The sequence below is a fragment of the Panthera uncia genome, assembly GCF_023721935.1.
Source record: "Panthera uncia isolate 11264 chromosome A1 unlocalized genomic scaffold, Puncia_PCG_1.0 HiC_scaffold_17, whole genome shotgun sequence".
Taxonomy (NCBI): Eukaryota; Metazoa; Chordata; class Mammalia; order Carnivora; family Felidae; genus Panthera; species Panthera uncia.
In genome coordinates, this window is record NW_026057577.1 from 24,824,655 (window position 1) to 24,838,568 (window position 13,914).

The 13,914-nt window shown below is 39.6% G+C and overlaps 2 protein-coding genes across 13 annotated transcripts in view; one reads left to right on the forward strand and one right to left on the reverse strand.

Moving 5' to 3' along the window:
- The window catches only part of CDC42SE2 (CDC42 small effector 2), a 130,883-nt gene extending 119,143 nt beyond the window's left edge, over nt 1-11,740 (forward strand). For 4 of the 5 annotated variants that reach the window (XM_049648471.1, XM_049648472.1, XM_049648473.1 and 1 more), the window contains 3 exons: nt 4,770-4,871; nt 8,785-8,901; nt 9,337-11,740. In XM_049648471.1, coding sequence (XP_049504428.1) covers nt 4,770-4,871; nt 8,785-8,883 — 201 coding nt within the window. In that variant the 3' untranslated portion in view covers nt 8,884-8,901; nt 9,337-11,740. The remainder of the gene's footprint in view (nt 1-4,769; nt 4,872-8,784; nt 8,902-9,336) is intronic. The other variant, XM_049648474.1, reaches the window with a different exon arrangement.
- RAPGEF6 (Rap guanine nucleotide exchange factor 6) overlaps nt 9,623-13,914 on the reverse strand; it is a 214,405-nt gene continuing 210,113 nt past the window's right edge. For all 8 annotated transcript variants that reach the window (XR_007461556.1, XR_007461555.1, XR_007461558.1 and 5 more), the window contains 2 exons: nt 12,061-12,143; nt 9,623-10,762 (listed from right to left, as the gene is read on the reverse strand). The gene's annotated coding sequence lies outside the window, so the exon portion shown is untranslated. The remainder of the gene's footprint in view (nt 10,763-12,060; nt 12,144-13,914) is intronic.

Sequence of the window (13,914 nt, forward strand, 5' to 3'; positions counted from 1 at the left end):
CAGTAACATTCAGTAAATGTGAAGAGACATTTTTCCTTGTCTCCTTCCTCGACCTTATGCAAAATAACAGTATTTCAAGGATAGCAACAATTATTCAAAAGGTTGACACTCTCAATAGAGTTCCCTATAAAGAATAGAGTACGTTTCCAGGAAAACCGATGACTCTGCTACTGACAGCAGTTAATACGTATCAGAGTGAGTGCACCATTTCCTGTTTTTCTTTGCAGAGGCCCAACTGTGGAGTTCCCCTTGTTTACCCATGAGTTAAATCTTGTCTCTGTCTTACCACAGAGGTGTCCTACTCCTTAAATGTCCACAGTGACTAAAAAATAATACATTTTTGTATTTTGAAATAAATTATATTTGGAATCTAGGTTTTCGATTTATTGATAATGTTAGAACACAGATCCAAAGAACATTGCAGTCTGTGTGTGCATCTATCCTTCCTTCCTTCTCTGGAACCTACCACCTTGATCATTATTTTTCTCTGCTTTGAGTCTCTTTCACTGCATCTTATCAGAAATTAAGCATAAATCCAGTCTTTCTCATCTTAAATGGAAAAACGGCTTTTTTCCTTCAGCTGCAGCCTGCCCTCTTGTCCCTGTCCTAGGCGTGTCCAGTTGTTTGTGTCTGACCGCTCTGTTTCCTGACTCCTACACACTTGTCTGCCCCCTCAGTGGTCTTCCACTCTTAGCCCTCACGAAGGTGCTCACTGCATGTTGCTGAATCTGAATATGCAGACATATTCCAGCCTTGACCTGACCTCTCCCCAGCTTTCCACTGTTTGCCTCATCACTCCATGACACCTAGAAGAGGACGCACCTGATTTTCCTCCTCCTTTTCAGGCATTTTCTTTGTCATGTCCTTTGAGGGATTTTTTTTCTCTGTCCAACTTTAGGATTCCTCTGTGCACTTGTCTCCCTCAGAAGTCCCCTTAACTTGTACACCTTTATTGTGCTGGTGAGGGGTGCCTCGGTGGCTCAGTCAGGTAAGCGTCCAACTTTGGCTCAGGTCATGATCTCATGGTTTGTGGGTTTGAGCCCCATGTCGGGCTCTGTGCTGACAGCCCAGAGCCTGGAGCCTCCTTCGGATTCTGTGTCTCCCTCTCTGTCTGCTCCTTCCCTGATGGCTCTCTGTCTCAAAAGTAAACATTAAAAAAATTTATTGTGCTGAGTGGTGAGACTTAATTTCTTATCTCTAGTTTAGCCTCTTTCAGAATCCTATATCCGTGTATCGAACTTGCCCTCTTGGTAACTTCACTTGCATGTCTCACAGATAACTCAAATTCAGTGTGTGTTAAACTCTTTCATGTTCTTCCTAAAGTCTGGCCCTCTTCCAGTATTCTCTGACCCCGTGAATTGTGCACATTGTTCTCAGATATTCTTAACTTCTGGCTCTCCCTTCTCAAATCCAGTCAGCAACCAAATGCTGTTGATCTTGCCCCCTAAATACCTTTTAAATCCACCCAGTTCTTTCCCTTTCACCTGCTGTCAGCTAAATCCAAGTCCTCTCTTTCCACCAACATTACTGCAATAACTTCTCCTCTGGCCCCTCCAGCCTCCCTGCCAGCTGCAGATATATCACAAAGTGGCTTTTAAAACCAACTTGCCATGTTATCAGGGAAGGAAGGACTGAAAGCTTCAACGTCTGTACCTTAAATCAGTATCGGATTACACGGCATGAAGAAACATTCCAGTATGTAAGGGAAAGCCAGACTCTGAACTCAGTACTCACTGTTCTCAGATTTACAAATTAGTTATTTGTTCTTTGCTTTTCATTAAGAGAATAGTCTCTGTTGAACATCCTCCCTCAAAATTCAGAATGTTTTAGTCTTAGAATTTGATTCACAAGCTGATCCATTTGTTAATTCCTTTCAGGAGACCTTTCTGGAAAGGGTTGGGTGATGGCCTGAGTGCTGACTCTTCTCCCAACATCTTCCTGCAGTAATCCATTTGTTAGAATGAATCACTTCATGTGAAGCTGTGGGCCAAGTGTAGCCTTCTGCTAAGACAAACATACCTTACAGGGGCAATGATGAAGATCCAGCTTGAGAAGTTGCTCCTGTGTGTTCACAGGGCAAGGGATGGTCAAGACTGCCAGTGGCCTGAAGTAGATCTTTCTTTCTGAAATATGCCTGTCACTTGTCTGCCTAAGAGGGCCCTCTGGCTGAGCTGAGTGGCACCCTCTGCTGTCATGAGCTGTTGCACCTGCAAGCTGGTTGCACAAGCCCTAGGAGGAAAAGTCTGTAGGTCTGCAAATGCCATTATCCCATGGAACTTAACTGCTATCTTTTTCTTCACCCGGAGCCATCCACCCTTTCCTGCTTTGTGGAGGGTGCCAGGAAGCTAGAAGTCTTTTCTATCAGTCAAGGGGTTTACTGGGGAAGAAGCCCCAACAATTTGTCTTGCCTGGGTACTGAGAAAATTCTTGTCTTCTGCTGGCAAACGTAAATTATTTGGTTGTGCCTGGACAAACAACTTTCTCACACACAAATTCACTGGAATGTAACAGGGTAGCCAAGATGAAAAAAGCTGCAAGACTATCATTAGCTTCTTCTTTCCCTACATGAATCCTAGAAAAGAGAAGGTAGCATTGCTTCTTAAGGCTCGTTTATGCTGTGTTATCCCAAATGAGAATAGTGTGAAGGGAAGTACGTTAAATGGGATGATAGAAATAGATAAACTAGGAGTCTGGGGAAAAGATGGAAAACAGAGTGGGAAGGATGGTGCATTGCTGATATGGGGCTCCCTGATGAAAAGATGCTGTGGGTGTCAAGTCTGATGGAGGGGTTGGCAGTCTGAGGCTCCTTTAGGACACCTGAAGTAGGAACATATAATAAAAAGCAGGAAATCTGTGCCTTTGTGCTGACAGAAAATTGAAGAATGTGATACCTTCCCTTGGTTTTCTGATAACATGAAAATTTTCTGTAATCCTAGGAAGCAGGGCCCCAAAAGAATGATTGAATTTATGAACCCTTCAGAAAGGGACTTGAAGTAACTAAATGGGGCTTTAAGTACACGAATGAGAATGTTTTGCTCCGAATTTTACAGACTATATTCCATACAGTCAAGCATTTTGAGAGGGAAAAATGAAAACCTATAATACAAATTCTCAGATTAGAAAATATTGCAGTGATGTCCTCTCATAACAAAGCTTCTGAAAAGATAACCATAAATGAGAAATAATACATATCTACTAAAAAAATGGTCTAGCACTGGGATCATCCAACTACTGCTTATGGTCCAAATTGGGCCTGGTACTTGTTTGTTTAAATAAATGCTCACTGGAACACAGCTCCACTTAATATGTTTATGCATTGTCTGTAGCTGCTTTTGTGCCAAAAGGACCAGAGTGGAATTGAAGCTATGACAGACTGAATGGCTTACTTACTGTCTTGGCCTATAGGAAAAAATTAGTGGATTCCCAAAGAGAATCGAGTAAAGTTACTTTCCAGTACAGTAAAACTATAAAGAGAAATAAAAATAATGGATGAAAATATACACAATCCACTGTGCACATAACAGGAACTACAGAAATTACAAAAAGGAACATAAGGTGCATTATTAAAAAACATAATAGAAGAAAACTTTCCCAAGAGACAGTAAAACTTAGGTTCAGATAGACAAGGACCACCACCTGCCATATAGAACCCTGGATGGAAAAAACCAATGAACTTGGAGGTAGTCCAGTGTCACTGTTGAACTGTGAGGATGAACATAAGTATTTCCAGGGAAAAGCTCAAGCTTCTTTTGGGATTCTAAACAGTAGCAGTAAAAACTAGAGGACAGTAAAAACAATCTTTGGTGGCTCCTAAAATTAATGCATGAACCCTCCATTTGTGTGGCTTTGTAGAAAATAAATTTTTAATCATGAGGGGCTGTTGCTTGAGTCTGTCTTGTTTCTAGGATTTATCAGGATTCTAGCAACCTTTCAGTGGATGTAGATACACTCCAATTTCTAGAATATATTAGATAACCTTGGTCTCTGGAAGGATCTCATGATTCTCATGATCTCACTATAAGTAAAACAGTTACCCTGGAAATACCTCTCAATGGGTGAATGGGCATATTGGTGAGGGAAGGATTGTAGCTGGTAGCACAAGTTACTGGGAAATAGGATTCTGTACCCTGTCAGAGGTGGTTGTCAGAAATTAGGACTTACTAAGGCCCAGCCTAGTATGAGTTTGGATAGGCTTTCATTCCCAGTCAGTGCAGACCCGAAAAGAGTGAACAGGCTAGGACCAGATCTCCTCCAGACGGAGCAGCTGATTTATTTCAGTGTGGAAGAGTTTTTGGGTGTAATCTAAGTAATAATAACCATCAAAATAACGTCAGTTAACCATGAAAGCTAGAAAGTGATGTTAAAAATCAGAGTGTTGTACTCAAATCACACTGTATTCTTTGCTAACAATAGTGGCGACTGATGATAATTTTACATTTGTCTTATTTTTTTTAAACAATGAAACCTAAATGGTTATTATGCAAACAAGCCAGTGGCTAAAGCTATGCCAAAAAATCTATTTTAAATTCTGAATAATAATATGTTGTTTTGCTTTACGGGTCGTGTGTGTGTGTGTGCACACGTGCGCATGTATCTCTCGGGATTTCATCATATGAGGTAATTGTGGTAGTCCAAGATTTCAGGATCCTGGTGTCTTGGGCAAATTTTATTATGTTATTAAAATCATTCATCTGTAGTATATAAATCGACCAGACTAAGTTTGTTGCTAATAAAATCCATCTCTCAACACATTATTCCCTATATTGTAGAAAAGGCGCCGGCGGATTGACCGAAGTATGATTGGAGAGCCAACAAATTTTGTGCACACAGCTCATGTAGGATCAGGAGACCTGTTCAGTGGAATGAATTCCGTAAGTGTTTTGATGGAAGATACAGATGGGGTCTTGGGGCATAGACCTGTGTCATCTGTATGACAGGTACATACATTCTTAATGGTGATACAATGCTCATTGAATGTGTAGGCACTGAATATAAATACATAACCTGAGTATATAGAGAAGAAAATAAGCAGTGAAAATTTAATCTCTTCTCTAACTTGCTAAACTATGCATTTATTTCTGCCTTTCTCCTGAAAAAATACTTTAAAGGACTTGAACACCAGCCTTTTAGTAACATTAATCTTTCTGTTCTCTTAAATTTACTTAGTTGCCTTTTGCAGACCTGTTTATCACTTTTACCTTATAAAATATTAGCCTTTACTTGATACTAGAATGTGATTTATTCATCACTGAAATGTAAATAACTTAGATACTAAGCAGAGGATTAAAATTTGTGCATATTTGCTCTTATTTATAGAGATTTCAGTGTATTTCAGAATAGACTTTAGATTTATTCACTTGAACTTGTATATTTCTTAATTTTCATCCAAGAGGAAAACAGTGCACTAGAATAGAAGCAGCACCAAATGAGGGTTTGTCAGGGCTCTGGCTCATTATTGCCCTGAAGTAATAAGCCACTAAGTATCAGGAGCCTCTTTGCCCAAAATCTAAAGTAAACTAATATACCTAAATGGTCTCTGAAGTGTTTAGAACCAGAAAATGAGTAAGACTTTTATAGATAGCGAATTGCCCGTTGTCTGCTTACTTGGCAGAATTAACAAAAGACTTTACAAGAGAGCAGAGACTTTTAAAATAGGTAGATGGTTATCCTGGATACAGCAAACAAGTTTGTCACATCAGTTACTAGGTAAGCAAAGGAATAACATTTGTAGCTTCCTGGAAAGGAAACAGCTTGTTTGTTTTAAATCTGTAGGAAAAGTACTTTGTTTTGCTCAACTGCTTTTGTGGAGTTGTAAGAGGTGTCAGGTTGCTATCAAAATACAAATTCAGTAGCTTTGTTTCCTGGATCAGCATGAAATAACCAAATGGGAACCTAGGATTTTTCTTTAGAGGGTTATTTTAATACATATAAATAGAATGAATGGCTTCAAATTTTGATGAATTTTTTTTTTTTTTAATGTTTATTATTTTTTAGAGACACAATGCAAGCAGGGGAGAGTCAGAGAGAGAGGGCAACAGAGGATCCAATGCAGGCTCCGCACGGTCAGCACAGACAGAGCCTGATGGCCGGGCTCAGACTCGCTGAAGGCAGATGCTTAACTGACTGAGCCACCCAGGCGCCCCAAATTTTAATTTCTTAATAAATGTCTTCTTCCCCAGTTCAGGTTTTTAAAATTCATTTTAATTTAAAATGAATTAAATTTTTAGTTCATGGTATTTAACTTTTTAAATCTTGTTTATGTACATTTCACAATTTCCTTTAAGATTCCTATTCATCATTTTGTCTCTACAAGGAGCCTGTCATTGATGTTGGTGACTATTGCTGCCGTTGATTTAGGTAGAACTTCAGGAAGGACTCTTGAAGGGGCGTCTACTTCTGCTTCATCTGAAGGAGCTGGATCAAGACAGGCCCTTGGCTGTCTCCAGGCAGCTTTCTCTGCTAAGGGATGGGATTTTTAAAAAAGTGTCATAGCTCATTAGAACCAAATATGTCTCCCAAAGGCTTTTTGTACTTACTGCCGACATTAGTTTTTTGTTTGTACAGTGACAAACAGCTTCTGACTCCTATTGGGCATGGGCTTGGTTTTTTAGTCAGTTCTGTCAGGTTGAATATCATGCCATTGCTGAGTTTCCTGAAAGTCTCATTGATAGATAAAACTTGTCTGAGCCTGATATGGTGAGAGAATTTTGCTCTTACATGCAGTAATAGTGTGAGACAAAAGCATAAATGTTGTTTATCCAAAGAAATAGTTTGCCTTGTTAGTTTGTCCTAGACTGAGCAGCATGTGTTAGGTACATGGCTTGATGCACATGAAACAGCTGTGCAATACGGGATTATTGAATGGTCAGATGACTTGGAATTTGTTTTCTCCTAAATAAACTGTTCTTCCCAAGATAACCTTTTATACTAAATTTTTGCTAGAAAAGGATTCCATGACTGTTTTAATAATGTAGACTTACTGTGTTAAAATACAGAGACAGTTAAAATAATACATTAGAAAACCTAAATCCTGTGGTTTGAAATTGAACAATTGAGTTTTGGAGGAAAACCAGTTTCTTTTCTTGGTAAGAATTAGCATGACATTATGAATCCACTATGTAAAAATACAAAGATTGTATTTTTTTTTTTTTTTATAAATAGCCCTAAAATATCTAAGAAAAAGTAACATGTTAGGTGGGAAATTATTTGGTAGGTAAAATCAACTTTGTACCACAAAAAAGGAGCAGAACATGAATTTTAACTGTAGCATATGGACTGTACTGTGGCCTTCTCAGACTGGGGATGTTTATTGAAAATAAATTGGCCTGTAGATTTCAGGTTTTTTTTTTTTTTTAATAAAGTAGTCATTATAAATAATGTGAAAACAGATAAAGCATGTGATACCACTAGAATAAGATGTTCAACGTGAGTAAAATTTTCAGTAGATGGGTAAAAATTACCCATTTGAGAGCCAGTTACATTTTCTTATTTAAATCCTTTTGGATTCTAAATAAGCTATGCGTTTTATTTTTTGCTTTTCTGTTAGAATATATTTAAAACTGCCTTGCTCAGAAAATAGGCAAGTCTTTACTATTTTCTTTAAACCTACTGACTCAGCATCACCAGTGAAAACACCACACAAGTCATGTTTTCTATTAAGTGCTTACTAAGTATTTGATAAGTAGATTAATAATGGATGTTGTCTGTCGTGTCCCCTCCCTGGGGAACCATGGAAGTGTCAACTGGCTGGCTGAGCTGATTGCCAGGGCTCTCTGACTCTTCACAGTTAGGTCAACACCTCTGACACTTTCTTACCTCTCCTATTTCTAGCATTCTAGCCTGATTCTCTCATTCACTGCTTCCAGTGGGGTATGAAGTAAGATTGGAATAATGGATGATACACTTAGGGTACTTCACAACTTGCCAGTAAGTTTATGCACCTTTGTTTTAGCCCAGTAAGAGAGAAAATACCGCACCATTTATGTATCTCATACATCAGAAAACAGCCCTTTTGGGTGGTTAGGACAGATTGTCATGTTGACTCTTTTACCGATAGGAAGACTTACCTTTAGAGAGAATAAATACTTCACCCAGAGTTAACCATATTAATGAATACATTTGGACTACCATCCAAGTCTTTGGATGCCTAACTTTAACACTATCAAGTATGTAAATCCTATCACATGGAACTTTAAAAATTGATCTTTGGTCCAATTTCATTCATAATTATTTTTGTCTCTAATGGACGTGGTTCTATACGTGAGGTGTCTGTATACTTTAAGTTGAGTTGATCTGTATACTTTAGACTGTTTTTGAAGTGTTACCAAGTATATTGTGAATTACAGAACAGGGATTTTGTCACTGGTAAATGGGGAGAGAAAGAGGTGGCCCAGCAAGTGGTTTTCTAGCCTCCTCAACTTGCCTCAGAGCAATCAGACAAATTTAAGTCTAGGGCCGCCTGGGTGGCTCAGTTGGTTGAGCGTCCAACTTTGACTCAGGTCATGATCTCACTGGTTGTGAGCTCAAGCCTAGCATTGGGCTCTGTGCTGACAGCTCAGAGCATGGAGCCTGCTTCAGATTCTGTGTCTTCCTCTCTCTCTGTCCCTCCCCTGCTCGCGATCTCTCTCAAAAATAAAATATTAAAATAAAAATTTAAGTCTATAAAAATGGAATTTTTTTCTATAAAAAGTATGCTTTCCACAACTGCTCAGCGGGAATGTTGAGACCAGCATCTGCTGCATCGTCCCTAGTTGCTGACTTGGTTCTGTTTCTGTCTTGTTCTAGGTTAGCTCCATCCAGAACCAGATGCAGTCCAAGGGGGGCTATGGGGGTGGCATGGCCGCCAGTGCACAGATGCAGCTTGTGGACACGAAGGCTGGATAGCCCCGCGTCCCTTCTCCAGTGAGTACCCAGCTCCCACACGCCAACAGCATAGCTTGTGAGGGCTTGGGAGTTAAAACATACATACTTTGTTCTCTTTAGAAATTGTGAATTACTGAAAAAGGGCAAACATCTATTACTCCGTCGAGTGTTTCTAGTGATCGTTGTAGGCACTTTACTTTGAGTATTAGTTTTAGGTTGCTCTTCTCAAATGCTTTAAGACATCCAGTTGGGAAGGAGGCTTTGACAGATTGTGTCCCTTAAACAAAAGTGAAATTACTGTTTTGAGTATTGATACTGTGGGGAATGCCGTATATCATGAAGTACCTTTATATTTTACACAGCGTTATTAATATATTTTTCATGATAAACTTTGAAAGAGTTGTCTAGTTTAATTTGTAAAGGATGAATCCTTAAAGTGTAAAAATAATTTGGATTTTTCTTTTGGTTTTATAGGTCATTGTGAATTTCTGTGTTTTCTCTTTTCACTCTTCTTTAATTTTGTTGTTGTTGTGATTCCTTTTCAAATACAAAAAGAAGTGTGATGGCATCTTGTTCACCCTGTTGTGATTTCTCCAGTGAGATGTTCTTGTTCTGCTCTGAAGAAGCTGTTGTCAGATGAACCCTGCATTTCCTTCAGCTGGCATGCATGCCTTTGGACTCACAGACTTTGGATTGTGGCTTAATTTTTACCAATATGGATCTGATCTTAGCATGATCTTTTTTGTGAATGCTAGCACTGTTTTGCTTTTTTTTTTTTTTTTGCCATTTGAAACATTTCTCTTCCATCTCCAACCCTCTGCCTTATGAGTTTGTTGGTAAGGTAGGACCTGCTATTATTTGTTAATTTGTCACCATTTATGTATATTTTGGAAGGTATGACATCCACAAGCACAATGATCATTTTTATTCATTTGAAACTTGAGCAGAATAGATATCTGCATGCTTTATGAAGTTGCTTCATATGGGAGCCCATGGGATGCCAGAAAGGAGTATTTCTTTGCTGCTGTGGGCTGAGGGTAACTGCTGCTATTAGAGAAAGGTTAGCTGTGGCACCAAGTCTCGTCAGTTTCACACAAAGAGGCCTAACTGTAGCTTCTTTTAAAGTTAAAATCTGGCATTCATAAGGCATTCATTTGGTTGTAAATGTTCAATATATTTATTTTGAGAGCAAGGACCTGGGATTGTAAACAGGTATGGTTGTGTATCAGCGTGTTGGGGTGATGCCCTCATCCAGTCTCATTGTGTACTCATTCTGTTTTTACTTGTTTTTATTTTAGTTTTATGGGATCCAGTTGTTTCCACTAACAGTTTGTTCAAGTCCTGGCCAGTACTCCTAACTTCAGACTCTAGAGTCCTTGGCCTTTCCATATTCAGACTTCTTTCAGGGTAGTGGAAGTTACCAAGAGCTATTTAGTGACTTGACTGAATCGTTGCTCGTGAAAACAGTCTGGCTGGTGATTCTTTAGGACATGGGTGAGAAACCTTTGCTCAGGCTCCAAAATGTTTGTTCTTTACAAATTATGTATATTTCAGATAATTCTGTAAGTACTTTTCCTTCCCTATGAGGGTGTAGTGTTAAGACAGTTAGTGGTTTTGTAGTCTTATTAAAATGTTTAAATCCAATGTCTAATTCAGTTCTGACTACACTTTGTAGGGTTAGCATTTTATGCAGCAGGTGGGGTTAATTGAAAATGTAGACAGCCAAGAAATTAGGTAACTGGATAAATAATGGGTTTTTATAGGCAAAACAGGCAAGCATTTCTCCATCAGTGCTTTTGAATTTAAGTTACCCAGTGCAGTGGGGGTGCTAGGTAACTCGGTGCTTGTGTTTCTGCACTTTTGAGTCTTCTTAGGTGTCAACCCCACACGGAGAGAGAATCTGTGAAGAAAAACATCTATGCTTAATAGTAAAAATAGGCAGTTAGTTTAATTTACTCTGTGGATACTGCATTCTGGAATTTGCTGACCTTGGCCTTGTCAGTACTGATGCTCTTTAGTCTATTTTGACTTTTAAAATTCGTATAACTTTTATACTTGTCTTATAACTCCTGGTATCACAGCACAGGGAGCCATGCTCCTTTTTGCTGAATTCATGATTTGATAATTCATGATTTGATGTTACTCTTTTTCTAATTAACATCTTCTGTGTGGACCAAATACTCCAGGAGCATCACTATGCTCCTCGGCGTGTAACTGACCTGCAGTAGCCACACTGTGTGCAAGAACATATGCCAAGGAAGGTGCCAATAAATTCAAGGAGACAAGTACAGTTTTAACATACTAATCTTGGACACAGATTTTCTAGGGAGGGTTAAAGATAAGAGTGTGAAAGGTGCAGCTTCCCCACATCCTAAGTGGAATTGTAAATTTTGGGCAACATGTCTCATTTTAAAATTGAGTCTAAATAAACAGGATTGACTGTTAGTGGTTTGCTGAAACAAGGGTTAACTGATGCCACGGATTCTAAGAGTGATCTGCGTTCTGTACAAGAGCTGCTTTCCCCTGGTGGAGGCATGAAGTGGTGCCAGTAAGCACAGACCGGGAACGTTAACTGTGGTGATGGGGTTTGGCATTTCCAGTGCAGCATTATCGCCTTTCAAGTGGGCCTTTGGAGATACTTTATGAGTATATATTAGCTTTTACTTTTGTTATTAAATTATAGCAGTTTCATTATAGAGAGCAAGTTTGCCTTGATTTTGTTTAAAATGACTTCTGCTCAGCTCCCAGAAGATGAAATTGACATATTTTTATAATATAAGCATACTTTTTTTGTACATTGTGTTCATTCAGTGTTGGCTTGTAGATATTAAAAAGAAAGTATTGATTTTGATTCAATAAATGTTTTCTTTCCATCCTGGTTTGGTTTTTCATTTCTCTTAGAGCCCCTTTTTAGCATTCTTGTATTTTCAGTTGTGATTACTGTCAACCCGTCGCTTTTTAAAAGAGAATTTAAATTTGTAGCCACATAGTAAGGAAGCGGTGAGCTACCATATTAAGCAGTTCTGGAATATTTCCAACACGACAGCAAGTTTGCTCCCCAGGAAAAACTTGGCAGTGTCTGGAGACATTGTCACATCTTCAGGGAGGGGCGCTACCGAATATCTATCCAGCCCCCAGATGTCAGAGTGCCACCATTGAGAAACCCTGACTGAGGACAAAGAATGTGTACACACTGACCAGTACATCCAGTTAGAAACCCTCCACTGCACTTGTGCATAGGTCCGGTAGGTTTGGGTACATCTTTCGAAGTAATGTTGGTCCTAAAATAGAAAAATCAATGAGAAGACTAGGAAGAATATTTCAGGGGCACCTGGGTGGCTGAGTCGGTTAAGTGTCCCAACTTCGGCTCAGGTCATGATCTCACGGTTTGTGGGTTAGAGCCCTGCATCGGGATCTGTGCTGACAGGTTGGAGCCTGCTTGGGATTCTATGTCTCCCTCTCTCTCTCTCTTGAAAACAAACTTTTAAATTGCAAAAAGTTTTGATGCCTGTTGTCCTCATTTCATGGCCCAAGACTCTAAAAGGAAATTGGGTTAAGATGATAAAATAGTAACAATTAAGACATCATGATTAAGAATAAAAGTATCTGAAGAAACTGATGTTGGTTTATCAAGATTTCTACTTTGAGCACGTTTTCAAAACACATGAATAAAATGTGCAAGAACTCATAAGCACATAAAGGACAAATCTATAAAAATGATCTGGGGGCGCCTGGGTGGCTCGGTCGGTTAAGCGTCCGACTTCGGCTCAGGTCATGATGTCACCGTCCGTGGGTTCGAGCCCCGCGTCACGCTCTGTGCTGACAGCTCAGAGCCTGGAGCCTGCTTCAGATCCTGTGTCTCCCTCTCTCTCTGCCCCTCCCCCGTTCATGCTCTGTCTCTCTCGCTCTCAAAAATAAATAAACGTTAAAAAAAAAAAATGATCTGGAATTTGCTAAAACTTGCAACTGGCATAGGTAAGGAAATCATTTACCTTCTGCTTAAAGTATGCTTTGAGCACACGGCAAAGAAAGCAACTGAAATGTTACCTTCAATTTATTGTCTCCATCTCAAAGGGTCCAGTAAGAAAACTTTACCACTCAACAACTCATGTTATTCTGACTTTATATCTAAGCACATGAACTTTTCACTCTTACTATGTTTTCAGTGCTTCCTACCAGTTAGCTACTTTTGACCCCTTCCCTCATTCTCCAGTCTCCTGATCTTAACAGTTTCTGTCTGGCCTGCCTTCAGTTACCACCTGAATAAGGAGACGGAAACGTTTGATTTGTGGGGGAAGGACTGGTGATCCTGGTACGCAGTCAGGGGGACTGTAGTCTGATTGGAAGGTGACAGCTGGGGAGAGAAGACATTATCCACCTCTCACCCCAAATTTTCTCCCCTGTAAACACAGTTCACTGGAGGTTTTACAACTGGCTCAAACTCCCATGGGCAGTACCTTTCTATGGATAAATATGAGGGCAGCCTGCTTTGGGAGCTCAAAAAGGATACCTAAGCAAGGATTTTTATTTTTGGTTTTGCCCCTTGAACAACCAACAAGACACTTATTTAAAAATCCCCAGGGGTGCCTGGGTGGCTCAGTCCAACTTCGCCTCAGGTCATTATCTCACAGTTGGTGGGTTCAAGCCCCGCATAGGGCTCTCTGCTGACACCTCAGAGCCTGGAGCCTGTTTCAGATTCTGTATCTCCCTCTCAGTCCCTCCCCTGTCACTCGCTCTCAAAGATGAATAAACATTAAAAAAACTTAAAAATCCTCAGAGTTTCACTTAGTTACCTAAACAAACTCATTCTTTATACATCTGTGCCTTTCAAATGTTTCAGGCGACTATTTACGTTAGACCCCGATTCTTTGCCACAGCATGCTCAGGCGGTGTCAGAAGACATTTTTAGTTGCTGTTTCTGGGTGTCTTTCAACAACATCGTTTCGCTGTTCAGAAATAGTGCAGCGAAGAGGTAAATATCCTTGTTGCTGCTTTTGGTAGTCAGATTCTAAATTCCAAATGCTATGAGATTTGAGTTTGATTTTTCACAAA